Source organism: Pholcus phalangioides, unplaced genomic scaffold (assembly GCF_987345545.1).
Source record: "Pholcus phalangioides strain wild (caught in Gottingen) unplaced genomic scaffold, Ppha-v1.0 ptg000013l_1, whole genome shotgun sequence".
Lineage (NCBI taxonomy): Eukaryota > Metazoa > Arthropoda > Arachnida > Araneae > Pholcidae > Pholcus > Pholcus phalangioides.
Window position 1 is genome coordinate 36,885,552 of NW_028301606.1, and position 22,449 is coordinate 36,908,000.

The 22,449-nt window shown below is 33.8% G+C and overlaps 2 protein-coding genes across 2 annotated transcripts in view; one reads left to right on the top strand and one right to left on the bottom strand.

The window, feature by feature from the left end:
- The window catches only part of LOC149079044 (fatty acyl-CoA reductase 1-like), a 35,705-nt gene extending 13,871 nt beyond the window's left edge, over positions 1-21,834 (bottom strand). Inside the window, exons 1-4 of the mRNA XM_089241313.1 lie at positions 21,568-21,834; positions 10,182-10,316; positions 6,996-7,112; positions 2,449-2,624 (exon numbers count right to left, since the gene is read on the bottom strand). Coding sequence (XP_089097439.1) covers positions 2,449-2,624; positions 6,996-7,112; positions 10,182-10,316 — 428 coding nt within the window. The 5' untranslated portion in view covers positions 21,568-21,834. The remainder of the gene's footprint in view (positions 1-2,448; positions 2,625-6,995; positions 7,113-10,181; positions 10,317-21,567) is intronic.
- LOC149079040 (flavin-containing monooxygenase 5-like) overlaps positions 1-22,449 on the top strand; it is a 118,929-nt gene that overhangs the window by 93,930 nt on the left and 2,550 nt on the right. The window lies entirely within an intron of this gene.

Consider the following 22,449-nt stretch of genomic DNA (forward strand, 5'->3'; position numbering starts at 1 on the left):
TCTCTGAACCAGATATAATGAACTCTAATTTAATGAAATTTTTCTGAATTTCCCTGAATTCACTCCTATTTGATGAATTCTGAAATCGGACATCGATATAATGACCTCAAATTTATCCAATTTTACGATCGTACCCCGATATAACGAACTCCTATTTAAAAAAAAATGTTTTTGATGCAACAAATTTTTACAAGTTTCTGTGTATATACAATCAGCCCCCAACATAACAAACTCCTATTTAACGAATTCTACAATCAGATTTCTCTATAGTGGGGCGGAAGAAGTCTTAGTTACGGCCCTGTTTTTAGCCATATTATTGTCGATTTCTCTGATAGTTGGTTATATTTTTGGTGAGAATTGGGAATATCTCATATTTATGACTCAAATTTTACGTTTTCTTTAGATCAATGTATAACGGTGCTATGCCGCCTTTATTTTACGTGCTCTAAACTTGAAATTTTTATATCGACCTTTATTAGATAAAACGAAACTTTTCCGAGACATTTAGATAGCCATCCATCTTTTTGCGGAGAGAGAGAGAGAGAGAAAGAAGCTGAATTCCATCCAACAAACACAAACGTATACTCATTCCTTATAAAAAAATCAGACGTGCTTTTTCATCCGTGCAATCATAACATTCTTCAGTAATAATGTAATATGTAATAATGTAATATGTAGTAATGTAATATGTAATAATGTAATATGTAATATGTAATAATGTAATATGTAATAATGTAATATGTAATAATGTAATATGTAATAATGTAATATGTAATAATGTAATATGTATAAGTATATAATATGTATAAGTATATAATATGTATAAGTATATAATATGTATAAATGTATAATATGTATAAGTGCGAATGTGTAATATGTAAACTTGCGAATTTAACCTCTTGACAATCGTTGGTTGTTCTTAAGCTTAAAATCTAAGCCAAGTTGTGTCTTCGAATGTGTTATCGATAATAATAAACAACCAGAAACACACCTATCAGTTCAATGATCATGGACTGACCATAACTACCGTTGGTGAAATCCTTACTGTAATAGCCAATACTAACGAATGTGGAAACCGCTTGTAGTCACAATTACGGGTGACTTTTGTTTTCCAATGGTAATTTAGATTCATCGATAGAACGAGATGGTAAAACAATGCCATTGAAAGAATAGAATAATTCACACAATACATGAGATTTTTCCCAATAAAAGAAATATGTCTAGGTGATTGTAATGAGTTTTTTGATGGATCATTTACTTATTGGCGCGTTTCTTTTGTTTGTAATTTACATGTCGATTTGTTTACGGAACTGTCTTATTCTTATTCTTCACAAATCGCAGGAAAAAGAATTGACTCTTTTTTTTTTTTTTTTGTAGTTACACCTCGCATATAATGATATAGAAGAATCGATTCAAAGTACGTGATAATGGATGTGCACAAAAGCTATAGCTCATTTAACAAGAGGTGTACGTTTATTCACCCGTTCTTCCCTCATTTCCTCAAATATTTGTTCTCGTTCGATTTACCTTCATTTGTATTACTCTAACTTGAACGTGTGTTTCTTTTTTACTCCTAATTTCCGATTTCGTCTATAGTATTGTTTTTAATGGTTATTGGCATCTTCCAAGCGAATCGGCGGTAATTTGAGGCTATGTGGATGGATCGTATCACGAAAAGATGGGCTTGTGAATGTTTCCCACGCATTAATCAACTGAGTGTCAACTGAAAAATATATTTGGGAATAATTATTTTTCTTCTTTCAAATGCAAATGAAGAATTAAAAGCTTCAACAGACAAATTGCCCAACAAGGTAGCTGGAAAAAATAAATAAAAATCAATAAGCAGAATAATAATGGGAAAAAAGCCCATAAAAATATGCTTGCCAAAATCACAAACACAGCTACCCAGTATTAATAAGACAAAAAAAATAACTAAAAACACCTAAAATACTCTGCCCATAGATATATGGTTGTCATTCATTCAAATATGGATAGCTTCTCGATAACTCCCGTCTAGCTTATCATATTATATTCTCCTCTTGAAGGTGTCTATCGTGGGGGAATTCATGACACAACTAACTCATTTTCTCGCCAGAATTTTGTGATTTTGTGTAATTTTTTTCTTTTTTTTGCTCCCAAGAGATCTTGCGTCCTTCTTTTCCTTCTGCTGGATTTGCACCTGCGTCAAGATAAAATTATTTTTGGCTAAAAATCTGAGGCCTAGAGTGATTACGACTTCCAAACGTTTCTTACACATCTATGGCCCCAAAATCATCATTCATTCAAGAGAGAAGTTGACATGATATCCCTGGTTGGCTAAGAATGACTGATCTTACAGCCACTGATCTTATTACACTGATTACACGAATTACACGGTCATAACATTGATTGTTCGGTGTTATCAACATTGTAAAAAATTATGAGGTTTAAATCAATAATGAAACTTGCCTGAGGGGATCATTCCATGATACTCTTGCTGCCGAATGAAACACGATATTGACGTTATTTTTGAGTTCTTCCAAATCGCCGTCACTGATTCCTAAACTCGGTTTCTCTAAATCACCATAAATTATCGATATTTTCTTCTTGAAATTCGGGTACTGTTCGCTTACTTTGTCATATAGCTGAAAAAGAAAGATGTATACAGTATAGACATATAATACATTTTTGTAATTTATTTTGTATGACATTGGTAGATTAGTCATACGTAGGCCTGCATGAGATTGAATTCAATGATATAAACATACCTACTCCAGGTTCCTAAAAACATTAAAATTTAAATCCGTGACTCAGAATTAATTTAGAACATTCTTGACTGGGCGAACATCTTAAAATTATTGCTCGCGAGCACCTCGGTGTCCCTGAAGCATTTAAGAGTGCTCGATGAAAAACGATTTTTTTAGAGCACCGTGTGTAATTATCAAAATTGATTATACAGTCCCCGTGTGCCAGTTATCGAAATGCAAATCCTACTCTGAAAATTCATTTGCAAAAGACCATATTTTTAAAGGTAATATTTATCGCGATATTAATCATATATAAAAGTACTTTTTTTTTTAACTTATCACTGTGTTGACAAGTTTTCACTGGCTTTAAAGTTGCTATTTTTAGGTACTATTCACAAATAGAATGAACTCACCCATTTCATTTTTTTTATTCATAATATATGAAAGTTACATTTTTCGACAAAAACAAAATATTTACAACTTTGAATTTCATTTACGTTTCTCGATTTGCGAACCACACCCTCAATCATTGGCGACAAATGCTGAAAACTTCGAGTTCGAATACCTCCGTTAATATTGCATTTAAAAAATGTGTAATGTTTTGTAAATGAGAGTCTCAGAGTCGCATTTACATTCCATTAATAGAAAAATTTAGCACACAGGGAGTAAATAAAAAGGGTTTTTTTCTATTTGTTTATGTACAGTACGAGTCCTTGGAAAATTCAAGACATTTTGAATATCCGCACGTCATTTGAAAACTTTTTATAATTGAAAGTATGTTTCTAAACTGGGATAGTCTCTATGGACTATGTATCAAGTGACCTTGTGATATCCTTCCAAACAGAAAAAAAAATTCCAATGTTTCCTGTCCCCTTAGAGAATAAAGACATGTATAGCATTCGGAAGCATATATTCATCGCAAAACACGAGCAATAAACTTTTCTATTTATGTTTCTATCTCTTATTTTTAATATAAATTATCTTGAAGAACCAGTTCTATGCAAATATGCCAAGGTTAATGTGTACGTGGTTTTCCAATGACTTTCACTTGTTTTACAAAAAAAAAAAGCAAAGTATCGAACACTGAATCTTAGATATATAAATAGAAGAAGAAAACTTATCAGTTCGTATTTAAGAAAAAAAAAATTCTATTATTCTTCCCTGTAATTATAGTTATTTTTTACAGGTTTATCGTGATGTTGTATCAGTGACATTTGACTGCCATTACTTTACTAATGAATATCAAGAGTCAAAAAGACTTCCTTGTATACACTATCATATTTCCCTGAATTACAGCAAACGGACGGCGGATTCGGCGTTTTCTTTTTTTAATTTATTGAAAACATGTTTTCGTGGCCATCACCTAATTTTTCTGAAATATCGATACACGTGTGTTTGTATCTGTCCGATTTCATTTTGACGTGAGTATATTCTATAGCATAACGTCTAATAGATTTAATGAGCATGTGCAGTTTCCCCATCTAGTGAGATTTGAAACAAAAAAATACACTTCTCTTTTTATCTTTTTCTTTCAGATATTTTTCTAAAGGTTAATGCTGTAAAACGATAATTCTAAACCAGGGGTCTTTGGGGATGTTTTAGAAGGTCCGTGAGGCTGGATGAGAAGATAATTAGCATTATGTTTTTACATTTTAAGTGATGGATATTATTCGGAGAAGAAATCCGTGGCCTTCATCTTATTGGCATAAAAGGTCCGTGGAACACAAAAAAGGTTGAGATTACCTGCTTTTTAAATAAAATAAAATAAAAAGTTTAGAGCCCGAAATTTTGTTAGGTCCCTGTTATACAGATTTCAATTATCTATTTCAAAAAATTGTACAGTTTTCACAAAAGTTAGTTCACTTCCACTACCATATTATTAAAAAATGAAATAATTATCATGGAAGTGTTAGGGTAGGTCATTTCAGTTCTAATTAAAGCCTAATCCCCTAACTGTAGAATATGTTTCAGAAAAATGCATCTAAAATTTAAGCCTTTTCCTTCCCTGTTCAATTTCGTGCATTATATAAGTAAAAGAGATAAACAAATGCAATTTGGCCTTTAAGGTGAAATAAAAAACCAATGTTTCTCGTCACAAAAAAAATCGTCGATCACAAACATTATACTTTCCGTTTTCCCGAACCCAGTTCGGGCGACACAGGGAAGGGGCTAAAAACAAAAATTTCTCAAAAGATCATTTAATACACAACGAATTAGTTAAGCTGTTACGTAAGTATGGTCAGCACTAATAAATAAAATCACTTTCAATAAAACATACCAATCCAAATATATGTTTAATAATTCATTGCCACTAAGAAAGCCGTAATTTGTTTTATACATTGAATGTATAAAATGCTCTCTAACAAATTTTGTTAGAGAGCATTTTGTAATGCAGAGTAACGCACTGCTTTTACACAATATTCCTATCAAAACACTTTTACTGAGGCGAAACATCTAACTGAATTTTGTTAATTAAAATATTTAGAAAACTAGTAGTCCCACACTACTAGTTTTTTAAATGCATAGTTGTGTGCGATCATCTGTGTTATCTTAAAGTAGCTATACAGCCTTTGCACTTCAAAATACCAACACCCGACAACGTATGCAAGGGATGTCACTGGGATTAAAAAAATAATTTTTACTTTGGAGTACCGTCAGTAGAGAGAAAGGCTTAAACAACATTTAACCCTCTAGGGTTCGGTACATATTTGAATAAACATGTCAAATAAAGTTTAAAAAATCCATTACAAGTATTCCTCTCTTTACGCGATTTCTCTAGAACCCGATTTTTAAAAGTTGAATTTCTGAATTCCAACCTGCGAAATTCGGCTTGGAGTTTAACTTTAACCCTGGAAGATATAGGCTTGCAAAGATGATATAACATAGCTAAATAAATACTTTGACGACGAAATACGTTGGATTTGATGATGTAAGCTGAGAGATATTCTCAGGTACAACTCATTAGATCTCACTGATGAACATCGTTTGACAACACATTAACAATGCCATGAGAAATTTAATGCAAATGAAAGCCGTTCCAGTGAAACTAGAATTTTCATATTTGCGAGAATTCTCTGCCTTTGCTACTAAAGATTTTATAAAGAGACGACAAATACTGCTTGTGTGTGTTTCAGCAGAATCTCGACTGTTCCATTAAAAAATAGTTTAATGAAAACCTATCATACCAGACTCTTCAGGAAAGAAAACATTCGCCCTCACTAGAATCAATCAGAAGTAGCGCAGACAGAAAAAGTATTAATTTTATTCATTCATATTCTTCATATTCATGAGATTTATTCATAAGTTTGAATAATTAATTCATTAAAAAAATTATTTTACTATTGGGTTCAATTTTTTTAACCCTTCTGAAGAAAACCGACTCCCCCCCCCCCCTTTATCTTTCCCATGTTAAATTCAACTCGCTTTACGCGATTTCGTCTTACGTTATTATTTTACGGAACCAATTTATCGCGTACATCGAGTGACGTCTGTATACCAATTTCTTTGCTAAATTTTTTCAGTGTTTTAGAAAGTACACCTTTTAGTACCATTTCAAAATCCAAATACCGGCTACATACAGTATTACTTTTTTTATCTAGAGAGAGAGTTGATTCCTTGTTCGTGAAATTTTACTTTTTCAGAGATTTATAAAATCTCACCAAATTAAAGAAATCGAAAATAAAATTCAATCGAAACATCATACAACTTTTTGCTAAGCAAGATTTTATTTGTTTATAGGCAACAGTAAGATAAACGAAAAAGGTATATTTCAAACTTGATTGGCCATTGTGTGTGTGTAACTAGTTAAAAAAATTCACTTTTAAATTGCTATTTTGATGTATTGTTTCAACGAAAAATACGCTAAAATAGAGGGAGCACATCATTTACATCAGCATTTGCAAAAGAAAATTCAATGCACTTTTATGGCAATGAATCATAAAGGACTAAGATTTGACCTTTTATACCAAGTTAGATAATTTGTTTTGAACTAATTAATTATTTCAAAAACATTGTTTTTGTTGTCTTTTGTTGTCAAAAACATTGCGTTTTTGTTGTCTTTAATTAGAACTAAAATGGCCTACCGAATAATTCTGCATGATAAATATTTATTTTTATCATTACATTTATACTTTTATTTTAGTTTATTATAATTTCTTCTTATTCTACTTTTCATAATGTCGGATGTAAAGGGTTAATAAAGGGTAATCAAGAACCGAAATATGGGAAAAAAATTTCACCGGTCATTTCTCTTTTTTATTCACAACTTACTTCACTACTAAGTAGCTTATCGAGTCTTTCTTCTGCAGTTTTTCCTCTCTTAGGCCTCATCATGACGTAGACCGTCTCTATACCTGGACAACATCTTAACAGCTTCTCTAACAATACCTAAAGAAAAAAAAAATGGTGTTATTAACCGAGAAGGGGGAAAACGGGACCTATGCAAGACTCATCCCACCATCAATCAAATCATTCAATTTCACTTACACAAACATATTTTTTACATTACCGTTGGCGCAATAACTGGCCATTATTTTACTAGACTTTTGAAATATGTATTGTGACGTATTACTGATGATTAGAGACACGTGAATTTCGCAAATAAATAAACTATCCAAATTTCGAAACAACAACAAAAAAATTCATAATCAGAAATTTCGCATTTATTTAACTTTTTGAAATAAAAACTTTCAAGTTAAGAACTATTCATTTATTCGCAGAAAAAATTTTCATATACCAAGCATTTTACATTCATTTGCAAAAATATTTTTCAAATGATGAATTTCGCGTTCATTTCTAAAAATGATTTCCTAATGAAAAATTTTGCATTAATTCGCAAGAAATATTCTTCAAATCAAAAGTTTCTCATTCTTTCTCAAAATAAACTTTCATACCAAATCTTTTGCATTCATTTGCTAAAAACAAACTAAACTAACGATACTTTGATTACAAGGCCAAATACTCTACTTAGTTGAAAGTTCTAGAATTCAAGTGCTCTATTTTCGCTTCAAAAAGTGTAAATTATAAAGATTTTACGGAAAAGTGGTGAAAATCAAATTTGGAAGTTCGTTTCATCCAAAATGACAAATTTTGCATTTATCTTATCTATTTCGAAGATACGGAAATTGCATATCCCTACTGATGATATCATCGCGCACGCGCGTTCATGTATGTATATTCACTTTCACGTTCTTTCACTGAAACGTTTTTTAATAGAAGAAACGGCATTTGCCAATATACACAGTCGATTCCAACTACTGCGTCCATCATATAACATGCATAGCTAATTAAATAAGGGAAGTAACTTTCCAATGACTCTTGGTTTGGTGCGCATGTAAGGTGACTTGGATTATCTCTGATTTAGAAATAGCGTGAATATGAAGTGATATGTGTGAGCACTCTGAAAATGTATGTCATTATACACAATCACAGGTTATAATTTGACCACTCTTCCGATTCGTGATAGAGTCGTACAATTTTTATGCATGATCGGTCACTTGAATTAGTGTTGTTCAATCGCTAGTCCGTGGACTTGTGCCGGACCGCAAAAAATTCCGTCCCAGCTATCCAGCCGCTACATAATTTCATATTTTAAAAAATCAAATACTGTCTCATTTATTTTTGTTTCTGTTTCTACAGTCAACTGGTCTGCAAAATAGTTTTTTCTGGTTGTTTATTTTTAGCTCCGCAAGTCATTGTCCATTTAGTTATCTTTTACTTAGTTATCTTAACCTCAAATTATTCTTCCTATTTATTTAAATTTTTCCGGTCTGCAAATTATTTGTTCCTATTTATCTATCTTTTGCGGTTTCATTAATTACTTTTCCTATTAATTTGTTTTTTCTTAAAATTATTTTTATATCCTTTTTTTTAATGCCCGCAAATTACTCTCATTTCTGTCGGTCCGCGAAATTTTTTCACTGTTTTCACCGGTTCGCATGTGTGAAAAAGGTTCAACAACCCTGACTTGAATAACATCTTTGAGAAGCTTTGAAAGAGTGAATATTAGTAGCATGCTTCTATTTGTGATTAATGTAACTTTCATATTTATTGGCATTTCAATAAATGTAAATTAATTAAGTTGATTTAATTGAAGTGATTACTGATTATGATTATAAAAAATCTCGTATAATATGTGACAAAAGGAAATTTGGGAGGAAAACTTTTTTTTTCAATTTTTAAAAAAAATATTTTTGTTCATATGGTCGTGACAAAAAAAATTCCCGATTAATCCAGGATAAAATTTCCCTTGTGAAAAAAAAAGTCATAAAAAAAATCGAATTCCCTTGTAAAAGATATAAAATACTATACTATTATATGTAGGGCTCTGGGAAAATCGATTAAACTTTCTAACTGGTTAATAAAAAAAATTTAATCGATTAATTGGCAGATTAATTTAATTTAATCGAATATTTTCAAATTATTGAAAAATCATTGCTTTATAACATATCAAGTAACTTTTTTTTTATCAATTGATGCTACAAAGATATATTTTATTTATTTCACTTACCTAATTCGCTAGATGAAAACTAATTCGGGAATAAATTAAAAAATTAAGGCTGCACGCTTGAAATAATGCTGAACATTTTTGCAGATTTTTGAATTTCTGCACTACGATTTTTGTCTGTCTTTTAAAAATCGATCATTTCAGGTTAGTCGCTGATTTCGAAACTATTTTTGATCTTCATTCTACAACTTTTCTTTAAAAATTCCTTCCCAAATTGTACTGTTCATAAACGAGGCAACAAATTTCGGTCTTGTCTTTGAAAATTTCCGTCAAACAATTTAAAACTAAAATCACCGTTTTTCGTGGAATCGACTTGTATTTTTCCCGAAAATTTTAATCCAAATATTGATTCAAATACTTTTAAACATGTTTACTTATCCTAAATGTTATACATTGGAATATGATTTAAGACATCTAACGGTTTCGTCAAACAAATCAAAATAAATTGAAAACGTTAATGTAAATATTAATCGAGTTTTTTTTAATCAGATTAATCGAATGGATTTACTCGACTAAACTTTTTGACTGCAATTTACAATTGATCCATTAACCGTTGTATAAAAATTACTTGGGGGAAAAAATTGGAAAGAAATGCTGCGCAATCGCAACGCCATTCAAAAACGGGATAATGGAAACAAGCAATTCATCAGATTGTCAAAATCATATAATTATTATCAGACAAAACGTGTATTATTAAAAGTTGTACATATAAATCAAGTTTGATCGACTGTACGAACCAATCACTGTATTATTCAAGTTTAATTATAATCATCCTGTACATTCAATTTTAATACAGCACGTGATTTTTACAGAAAAAACGTGGAATGCGAATTGCTTCAGTAGTCATCTGACTATGATATCCGTAGATATTGTCATCATAGACATGTAATAATGCTAAAAGCACCAAGATGAACGGTTGTGCTTGAGTGGGATGAAATATTTGAGCTTACCTTTCCGACGAATCCAGTAGCTCCGGTAATAAGAACTGATTTCCCATTATAGAACTTCTGGACAGGAGTAAGGGAGGTGATGTCTTGATCTTCGGTCTGCGTTATTTTCCGGGTTATGCTTTCATTTTCTGTCATCTTGAAAACAAAATAATCGGGAGAGAAAAAAAATTACATTTTACATCTGAAAATTCTACAGGAGATTCTTCGCCTGTGTAAGGAAAAGACGGAATGTATAAAAGCTGAAGTGCTGAAAATACATTTGTAAAATGTGTTGGAGATTCGTGTCTCTCTAACGTTGTCGTTCGTTTATTTTGGTATATATGATATATACGGTAAATGTGATAAATGCGGTTACTATACATAATAACCGGTTGTTATGCCCAATCACCGAGCTTTTGGAATTTGATAAATTTCCCTAAATTCATCACTTTTACCGGCGATTATGCATAATACCCAAACGCATATAGAAATGTCCTTCTCCACTTGTTTCAATATTCATTGAAAGACTGGTTATTTGGGGAGATGAAGGTTACAAGGAAGAAAATTCAAAAACGGGGGCTCGAACCCCGGTCTCTCGCTTGCCACACGAGTGCTTTACCATCTAAGTTATGGAAGCAGATAGAATATACCAACCTTGAGCGTATATATGTATTGAAAGACTCCGTACATGAACGTCGGCAATAATCAACTAATAGCTTGTGAATGACATAGGTCACCAGATAGCCACACGCATATGGAAATGTCTAAGAATATTAACAAGTGGAGAGGACATTTCCATACGCATGTGACCATCTGGTGGCCTATGTCATTCACGAGCTATTAGTTGATTACTGCCGCCGTTTCATGTGTGTACGGAGCCTTTCAACATATATACGCTCCAAGGTTGAAATAGCAAATCTGTTTCCATAGAGCTTAGGTGGCAGAGCACTCGTCCGGCAAACGAGAGACCGGGCTTCGAGTCTCCGTGGGGACAGAGATAAATTTTCCTCCTTGTAATCTTCATCTCCGTAAATAACCAGATCCAAATGTCGAATCTCTCTCTCTCGCTGGTAAACATAATTCATACATGAATTGTACCATTATATCGGGATACGATCGTAAAATTTGTTATCGTTATATCGGGGTCCGACTATATTCACATGACACATACTAGACCACAGGTTTCCAACTGGTGTTCCGCGGAACCCTGGGGTTCTGCATGATCAAACGCCACGAAATTCTTAAAAATCGCGGATCCCGGAGAGAGATTTCAAAGAAGGAAAACTTTCTTGTTATGGATATTCGCAAAGCTGTTCTTTGCTTTGAATTTTAACGAGATATTGTCGCATAAAAGAAAAATCCAGACCACTTAGAGGATTAACCTATAGAGTGTGCACAGGCATCTGAGTAACTAAAACAGTGTGCACGTTTGTAAGTGACCAAAAGAATGACCCGGTAGGCGAGGGACGAAAACAGCAACCTAGAGGGTGTGAACGACCACAAAAGAGGACTTAGACACAGAGGCATATTCACGGGGTGGGACTAAGCTGGCTGTGGTACCGGGCGGCTAATTTGGAGGAATAAGTAGTCAAGAATATAGTCCACAGGTCACAAAACGATAAATCTGCCTCCTTTAGAGGCGGGGGGGGGGCTAAAATATTTCATCGGAAGGCCCTAAAATTATGCTGTTCTTGTCATTTGCTTGAATTTCCACTTGAAAAAATGAGGCATTTGCCCAAACGACACTTGCTATTTATGATAGCACCTGATCCCATTATCGTGGAGTGCCCCTATGCACCAGAGAAGGCCCTGGAGAAGTTTATTAAGGAATCAGGTGATATCTTCCTTCATCAATTCAAAAACAAAAAAAAGAGTGAAACAGCACTCAATGCTTGATAATTATCAAGAATAAATCATTTTTTTACAGAATTACAAATGATAACAAGTACAATATGCAAAGACGTGAAATTATTGAAGTTAGTGGAAAGGCTCAAAAATATTGTGGAGGGAGGGGGGTGACAAACCCAATATTATTATAGGTATTATCGAGATGGTGGCAAATATTGAGTGTACTTGGGCTCATGGACACAAGTTTACACCTACGATAATCTGGCATTACAGTCAAATCCCGTTTTAACGAATACCGTTATAGCGGAAATCTTGTTTTAACCAACACTTTTGTAATGTAATCCCTAATATATGTTTACATGGGAGCAATGCAAAAAAACTGGAATTCCTTTAATGAAACAAAAAAGGCTTTCCGGGTCATCGTGTAAATTAGAATTTAGCTTAAAAGGTTTCGGGTATTTTGGCCGTCGTGAAGTACAGTTTTCGTCTTTTGACGTTTCGTTTGCACGAGTGGTAAGCATTTGCAACAAATCATTACGTAACGGCGATCAAAAGGCTACTACTTACGCCTTCTCCCAGCTTAGGTATAATTTTTATTTGGGGGCCGTTCAAGTAGTACGTCATCATCGATGTGGGGGGAGGGGGTTTCCGATTTGCTGACTTTTGATGACAAGGGGGAGGGGTTGGATAATGCTTACGTCAGCAACCACCCTTTATGAAAATATGAGTTAGGATTCAGAGGGGCAGAGCTGATGACGAAATTTTGCTGACAGGGGGGGGGGTCAAAAATGACTGAAAATTTGCTTACATAATACTTGAACGGCCCCTTGAGCCCATATGGATATTACTAACCAGACATGGATCCATTACTATGGATATTACTAAAAATCAATCGCAAAGGATGAATGTTTTTTTTTTTCATTCAGTTGGAATCAAGTTCAATTAGAATTAATTTTACCAAATCTGCTTGCGGACCACTTATACCATAGTCGCGGACCATAGGTTGAGAAACACAGCAGTACCACATCGTCTTTGTTATCAAATCGCTAAAACCTGTTTGTGCGAGTCATACTTTACACTTTACAAGCACATAAAAAAACTAATCTAACTGGAATAATTTTTTTCCCTTCTTTCACAAAAACCGCAGGTTCCCACTTTCAGTGGATTATTGTATAATTTAGAGAGGTAAAGATACATTTCATTAAAACAAATGAGAACAAAAACAATATGAAGTGGATAAACATTTCAGAATCTCTTCATTGTAGGGTTCTTGGTGGCTCTTCTGTCACTGCTGGACAAGAAACTAAAATATCAACGTTTCCTGGTTTTTATGCAATTAGCATTTTGGGCGTGGATTCCAAATAATAATAACTGCAATGACCACATAAGGAAGAAAAACTGCAGGAAATAGAAAAAAGATGTGGTTCCCCCCCCCCTCCCCCCCATGTGTTAATACAAAAATTTCTTTCTTCGGTCGGTGATCTGAAACAATGAAGCGATCTGCGCTCTTGACATGGGCTCGTGCTCTTGGACAACGCCTGCCAGACCTAGATTGGGAAAGGTCGTTAAGGTTGACGTCGTTACCACGAATATACACGAATAGTACCGCCAGTCCCACGAATCTAAAGATTCTACAAGAATTTCTATTTTTCTTCTTCTTTATGAATGACATAGGAGTATGTACTGTTTGGCCAACTGGCTTTGTTCCAAGCGCTTTTACCTTCTTCTTCTCATAATTTATGTTGTGCATCGCAGGAATTCATCACAAAACAATACAAAATTTTTAACACTGAAAGATTCCGCAATTCTGGACAATTCTAGAGTATACGCCGCTTATTATAATCACTGGTCATGTTATCACTCGATATTGTTATCACTTTTGTAAAGAACGGAGAACGACCAATACCTTATAATCCCATTTATATGGGGAAAATTTCGTTTTAGTTATTGGGATTCACTCAATTTCTTTCTTCAGCGATCTGAAACAATTCCCATTACAAATGGGATTTGTTTCGAGTACAGTTATCATTAGGTTATTGTTATCAAGAACTCCTAGTCTGTCTCGATGTGATCATATTAAGTGGCTTGCAATGTAATATTTACTGAAGTGAAAAAACTAGAGCCTTATTTTTTTTCTTTTCCCTCAAATTCTACCTCTAGTTTCTTGAAGAATAACGATTCCAGTTGATAAGAAACCTAATATATCCTATCAATAAATCAAACCAATCTATCTAATCAATCCTATATACTCCTTTCATGTCATTCGAATTCATCTTGCTGGTCACTTTTTTTCCCCATACTCTTTCATCCTGATATTCAAAGCAGACATTGTTATAAGCCTCTCCTAGGGAGTGAAAGGTCCTACTGAAAGGATAAACGTCTTTACGTCTTTCTCTAAAAACAACTATGTATATACAATCAAACTCAGTTGTAACAACACTTCGGCTATAACGTCAATATTTAGCAGTATGGGTTGATTCGCATAGAAAATAGTGTTAGGGAACCTTGCTTATGAAGTCGATTCGAACGCAATGACGTCAGATATAACAGCGATTGTGGGACACTCTGTATCTAGTAGCTCCTAAAATTTAGTACTCGATTAAAAATTATTTTCATCTTCGTTGTTTTCTGCGTGTTTTATAGCATATTGAACGCGACAAACCAAAATTATCAGCCATATGACATGATACGTTCTCCTCTATTTGTAGAGACTCGACTAAAATTGAATGAGTGTTTGGAAAGAATCAAACGCTTATCTATTCTAATCATAGTGCATTAAATTATTATTTTTGCACATGTATCCTTACGCAAATACTGTGGGTTTGGACGATAACCTTCAGATATGAAATAGCATTTTAAAATGAGGAACGAGGAAGAAACGACGTTATACCAGATTAGCCAAGACTCTCACTCGTTGAACAATATTGAATTTTGCCACCCATCTCTTACGTAATTCGCGTATTGTTGTTTCCTGTTTGATGAAAGTACCCAAAAATACACTTAAATATACTTTCACGTTCATTCATTTATTTACCACTTTTTTCCCTTTAGCAATTCTGATTCCCGGAGATCGCTTAGTCCGAGTTAGAATACTGTAGTTAGGGATAATTGAAGAATTTAATTCATTGAACTGAAACCGTATGGTTTCTAAAAAGCATATGTCAGTGCAAAAGTATTTTTAGCCTGAAGCACAGTTGGACCACAAACATTATTAAGAGACAAGTTCAACATCAGTTTATTAGAAATAGATGAGTATGCCATCATATGGGATGAGAATTGCCAAAATTTCATGTATTTTGCTGTGGTTGCTCTCTCTGTCCATCAACTTAGACGTCAACGAAAATTAAGTATCATTATCGCGCAGATACACTGGCCTTTGATTGCAATTATCTTTTCAATTTCAAATTCTTCTATTCTGAGTGCAATTATCCCGAACGCTCATTGATTTTTCCGTTTCAGATTATTACAGTACGATACTCAACAAGAACTAACCACTATATCAATTATGAACTCCCTATATTGCCACAGAATTGCCTGTCTCACATTGAATACCTACAGCGCAAGGGTTCTTAACCCATGGGTCCAGACCCAAACTTGAGCCGTAAGACTTCCGAGATGTTTCATTCAAGTAAATTAATGACCGCGAGCAACAATCGCAAGCTATGGATCCCGACCAAACATAATTCGCAAAGGCGTATGAAATGGGTCGTAAAAATTCTTTTACAGCTATGGATTCTTGAGCTATGACCAAACTCGATTCGCAGGATCGTCCGAGATGAGTCGGTCGTACAAATCATCTTACAGCTAGGAATTCTTGAGCTATGGATCACAACCCGAGCTAGATTCACAGGGATTTCGGAGATGGGTCGTTCAAATCCACTTACCGCCAGAGGCTCGCGACATATGAGTCCTGACCAAAACTTGATTCGAAGGAGCTTCCGAAAAGGGTCGTGCATATACAGTTGCAGCCAAGGTTTATCGAGTTGTGGGTCACAACCCAAACTTGATTCACGGGGGGGGGGGGGGCTCCTCCTAGATGGGTCGTTAAAATCCTTTTACAGTCCTGTCATAAATGCACTTATCGTGCAACTCGTTTCTCTGATTTCGCAAAAAAATCAAACAGTTCCATGGATCGCGAAGCTGATCTTGTTTATTTTGGGTTGCGGCTAAAAATCGTTAAGAACCCCTGCTATAGCTGATATAGCTGATACCAGAATAATGTTCCGACTCCTTCTAGTTCCAGAAACACCGTTTCTCCGACGATGCCTGTGTTCCTTATTCTTCGACCAAGTCAGAAGCTGCCCATTCTGTTTCCTTTTTAAATACATACAATCCACAGCAAAAGTTATTTATTTTATTGACCTTATATCGACTAAACAGACTGTTGATCTATGTACAAGACCAGTCTGGATCGCATATAATTTACGTTTTTAATTTACAGTTCATGTTTCCCCCTCAAAAAGTTATCCATATACTATTTGTGTCTAACATTAGTATGTCATCTCTTGTGGGACACAATGTATCAAACAGTAAAGTTTGACTAATTGATTAATTTCAAATCGCGGGGAATACCTGTGTATGTGAAAGTACTTACCTGTTTCTAAAGTTTGTTTCTTAGTTTGTGGATCTTTGGGGGTGTTAGGAGATATGGGGGGGAGGGGGTGCCACAAGATACACTCATTGACCGTCCGTCGTAGAAGTATGGTTCCAGTTAAAAAAAATTTCAAAAGGCGTTCAAAAATTACCCTGAACCAGATTTTGAGAGTGAAAATACAGTGCTCAGCAGAATAAAAAATCTAAATTTTTACATGGTCCCCTAGTGCTCCAACTTCCAATTAGAAAGGTGTAGCTATGTCTTTTTTTAGCCCAACAAAAAAAAATTCCATTTTTTAAATTGAATATTCACTGAGATATTTTAATTCAAAAATCGGAGAAAAGTTCAGAAATAACAGCACAAACTAACGGACAACGCTCCTTTCCCTTATTTATGCTGTCCTTTCCCATTTTTGCGAGTTTTGAATTCGAATATCTCACTGAATATTGCGTTTAAAAAACATAGGATTGCTTTTGCTGGACTCAGAAAAGACAGGGCAACAACTTTCTAACTCGAAGTTAGAATGCAGGGAGGGTCATATAAAGATTTAGATTTTTTTTTATTTGGTCACATACTGCATTTTCACTCTCAAATCTGGTACAGGATAATTTTTGAACACGTTTTGAGCATTTTTTAAATGGGAACCATACCTCTACGACGAACGGGTGATGAGATGTAGGCCGCGTTAGCACTTACAAAACACCCTGTATATGAAACAGAAGATGGTGTGAAATATTTAAGTAAAATAGTACGAAATGTTCAAGTTTAATTCATTCCAAAAAATACACGGTGCGTTCAATACACGTTACGTGATATATCTCCAACGTTTCTCTCCTAATAAATTGAAAATTTACTAATTACCTTTTTTCATTTAAGCGGAATCTAACAAAGTAAAATTTCACTTGATAGCTCGGAATCATCACCATTTTTTTCAATATAATAAAATAATCAAAGGATTTTTTAAAATCCTTTGATTATCCTCTACTCGCCGTAGAATATTTTTCTCTATTTACATTCGGAATACGTTACTTACGTTACTTAATCTACGAGGAAAGTTTCGATATGCCAACTGAATATTTGTAGTCACGCGAATGTTACTAATATATATTTTTTTTCATTGATAATAGCATATTTTTCCCTATGTTGTTTACATACGATTTTATAATAGCTGTAGAATATAAGATCGGTAATATTTATAGCTTGTTTACGTGTAAAAATATTAAACTCCTATTACACAGCAACGCTGTTTGTAATATCATTACAAACAATCCAAGTTAACAATGTTTTTAGGTTGAATTTCAATGACTATTCCCATTGAGAATGTTTTTTAGGTAATATTACCAATATTGATATACCAGTGTTCTTCACCCGCTGGTCTGCAAAACAATTCGCCCAAATCACGTAAGCACTACATAATTTTAAATTCCATTTTGAATTACATATACGGTATCTATATTAATTTTTACTTCTGATTTTAGCCGTCAGCAAGTCTGCGGATTTCATTTTTCCCAATTTGTTTATTTTTGCCTATCCGCAAATTATTTCTTTCATTTATTTATTTTTTCGGTCGCACAAAAACCATTTCTCCTATTCACTTATTTTTTGCCTGTCCGCAAATTAATACTACTGTATTTTTTTCTCCTGCTTATTTTTGCTGGTCCGCAAAATTATTTCTCTGATTTCTGCCAGTCCGGGAAAATTTTCAACCACTTTCACCGGTCCGCAGCAGGTATAAAAATGTTGAAGAACACTGGCTTACACACATATGTGAAATCGTTATTAAGGAATACGACCTTCCAAAGCTTTGCACATTATTTAAAATTTCAATTCCGTTTCATCTAATTATTCAAAATGGCAATATTTATTTATTTATTATACAAGCCTTTATTTGTGAAACGCCAGTAGGCTGTAACTTCACTAGGTACGCAATGCAATAAATGAAATTGGAAGGGAAAAGAAGGGGATATCAGAGTAAAAACAATAAATTAGGGTATCCGACTACGTTGAAAACCTCATTTCGAAAGAAAATATCGACTTCCATTTACGTTTTTTTTTATGAAAGCCCTATCCTTTGTGATTACAAAATAGGCCTTTTTTATTGTTCATATGACGCTCAGAACCGAAGTTGCGCCAATGTACTGCAAAAATAGCAAAACATTCCATTCGTAGGGCTATCGTGTTTGGAAAATTGCATGAATTTTGCTTGAAATAAATAGACATAAAAATGCCTTTTTTCATAGAAAATGGCATAGGCAGTCCAAAATGTATTATTGTTTTCATCATTTTGAGACACGTTATCAAAAAATGTTATTAAAATCGATTTTAGTATAATTTCAAAGAAAAGTGATAAAAAAGGGGGTAGTCGGATACCTCAATCACACACACACACGAGCATACACAGAGGGGAAAATGCATAAAAAATGACACTAATTATCACACATCATTACCTCTATTATAATGGATTAAAAATAAACTTTTTCTATATTACTTATTTATTCGCGTTAAGAAGTAAAGCGACTGTTGAATCTATAAGAAAACGTAAAAGTTATATTCTATATCCGGTGACTGAGTATTATATATATATGAATCTAAGAAAAATCAGAATGGTGCTTATAATAATAATCATTAACTATTATGATGTTATTAAAGAATATTTTTGAAGAGGAAATAAAAAAAATTAACAGTGAATACGAAAGGGAGAAATTTTTCTCTATTCGTTGACGAGTTCTTAATGACATTAAGATTGGCTAATATATTTCCGTGGTAATTACTTATCATTACAATAAATTAAGGGGGGGGGGAAGCACCATATGAATGTCAAATAATCACTAAGTATGAATCATGTTCATATTTAGACACACACACACACACGGGAAATCCCAACAATGAATATATTAATTAATACTAGCAAAATATTAATTAATATAATAATACATATATATTTCTATTTCGATACATTCTTATGTCTCATACTTTTTTTTTCGAATAAACATTTCTTGAAATGTTCCATCGCTACACAAAGTATAGATTCGAGGTGATTTCAGAAATTGTTTATGCAAAATACAGGGCGTTCATAATTAAAAGACCCAATTTTAAAGTAGCCTACAAGCGAAACCAGTCATTGGAAAATTGTGAAATTTTGTGGATGGCTTCATGAAGTGATGGGAATTTGTTTCGGGGGTGGGGGGGAGATTAGTTGCACATGTCACCACCAGAGGGCTTTTTAGTAAGATATGACACATTCAGGCAAACATTTACAATTGTTACTGCAACAAAACATGTTCCACATGATGGCCATCATTTTTAGATACCATGTAAACTAGCAAGATGGCATGTTTGCATGATGACCGAAGTGTTTGCGGGGAGAAATTTTCAGCACGTGGCGTGAAATGCTGCCTTTAAGGTCAGGTAAGTCGTGGATTGTCGAGACTTACCAGACGTTTCAAATGCCCCTAAAGCCAAAAATCGCATGGATCGTCCGGGTATCGGGGAGGCCATAGATTAGGGAAGTGCCGCCTGATGACACGTTCTTCTGTAAAATGTGTTTTAAGAGCTTTCTTAACACACACTGCAATATGTGGAGGATATGTGGTGGTTTTGCATAAAGATTGTATCTGTAAGACAGATAAAAAATTGTCTCGAATACAGTGAAAAAACGTAAAATTGGAGTTCGTGCTCTTGCAAATTAATTCAATGCATTGATTAAATACCTTTTCATGTAAAAGCAATGTGGGAAAGTCATGGATTCAGTCTCGCAGCTTAAAATACATTGTGAAGGAATTGAAATATCAAGCAAAACCCTCCAAACATCGATTGATCAGTTTCTCCAAAAGATACAAACTTTGCATAATATTTATCTTATAATTTGAATTGCGTATCTATGCAACAATTATGTATTTTCTTGACTTTTAACGTATCTCATATTGTTAGAATTTAGTTCATATTCAAATAAGAAACCATTTCAGTTATAGTTAATACAATTTAAGGGGGTTGGTGCACACAAATTAAAAAAAAACACATTTTCCAAATTTTTAAATTTTTGAATATCGTGAAATTTTCTGCGTCTGTGTTGAAGTTTTTGTTCTACCTATAATAAAAATATTTTTAAATATTTTAATACAAACTGCTAGCAGGCATTACACATATGCTAATGTCTTTCACTAGAATACATTTTTCTCAAAACTAAGTTTTTTGTTAGATAAGGAACATTTTTTCAAACACCACTCATCCAAATGTCTTGAAATTTTGTGTGTCTCTCAACACTATGTTATTACATACTTTTAACACCAGCTTCTAGGATTTTAATTGTTGGGTGTTTCTTTTATCTCGAATTTCAACTCCCACAACATTCAACTTTTTCAAAAATCACCAAAGTTTACCCATATTTTGTGCCATAATTTTTTTTAAATAATTTTAATAAACAATCCGCTTGTTAAAGTGTGTAACATGATAGAGTGCTGAGACACACACAAAGTTTCAAGACATTTGAATGAGTGGTGTTCGAAAAAATGTTCCTTATCTAATAAAAAACTTAGTTTCAAGAAAAACGCATTTTAATGAAAAACATTAGCATGTGTATTGCCTGCTATAGCAGTTTGTATTAAAATATTTTAAAAATATTTTTATTACAGGTAGAACAAAAACTTTAACACAGTTAGACGCAGAAAATTTCATAGTATTTAAAAATTGAGAAATTGGGAAATATTTTTTTTGGAAAATTTGCGTGCATCGACCCCTTAAACAGAGAACCCTCTGGTACGGTCATGTCTTTTACGTGCAATTTTTTTTTATCCCACGAGTATCCACAAAAGAGGGGTTTTACTGTATTAAATAAATTTGTATCCATGGCTTTTTTATGGTAAATGCGCATAAATCGTTTCTAAAAAAATTTAAAACCAAAACTAACGGTTTTTTTTTATCTGTTTACATATAGTAAATAAATAGTATTAGAGAGAGAGAGTTTACCTTGGAGTATGTTTCCTCGTGGAAGGTTTGTCGCTTCTATCAACGATTCGGGAAAGAAAATTAGATGAGGTTTCTTTTTCTCAAGACAAGAAGCAAAAAAAGAAATGAGTGTTGTGATGGTGTCGCTACCATCAAGCAAATCAAGATCTTTCTTGCTGTTGTTAGAGGAAGCGAAGGTTGCCTCTGATGCAACCTAATCTCAGGTGTGTATTGTTTTTCTTCCTTATAACTCAGCCCTGACTGTGAAGCAATACTTATTCACTCGGAATGGATTTTTTATTACCTCTGTCGGTAACTACGGAATGGAAAAAAATAATAATAATAATTCTCCTTCTCCTCCTCCCCCTCTTCTTCCTTTTTCCCGATGTTCCCAGATGTTCGCCGCTCAAGCTGGAGAAAATATCTTGAAAAAATAAATAATTATATATATATATAGAAATTAGAAAAAAATACAGAGCGAGTGAAAAGAGTCCTAGACAAACATTTTAAAAATTAATACAAAAATCAACCAATTGACATTAAGAAAAGTGCAATTTGCGCCAAAATACTGTCGGCCCCGTTCAGTCGGGTAACGGATAAACAGATGACCCGCTTAAACGGATAAAAACCTCTGGAACCAATATTTGTCCCACAGAGACGATGTTAAAGCTTCCTGCTTAATCGAATAGGTTCAGGCAGCAACTTCTGCCCGCTTAGTACAATAATGCAGCGTTTCTCAGCCTATGGTCCGCGCACTTGATAATTTAATTCTAACTGAATGAAAAACTATTCAGTCGTTGTAACTGACATTAATAATAACGGTATGTGGGCTCAAAAAAAAATATTACACCTTCATACTTAGATTCACCCACGCATCACCGAGGAAAATGCGATCCTAAATTC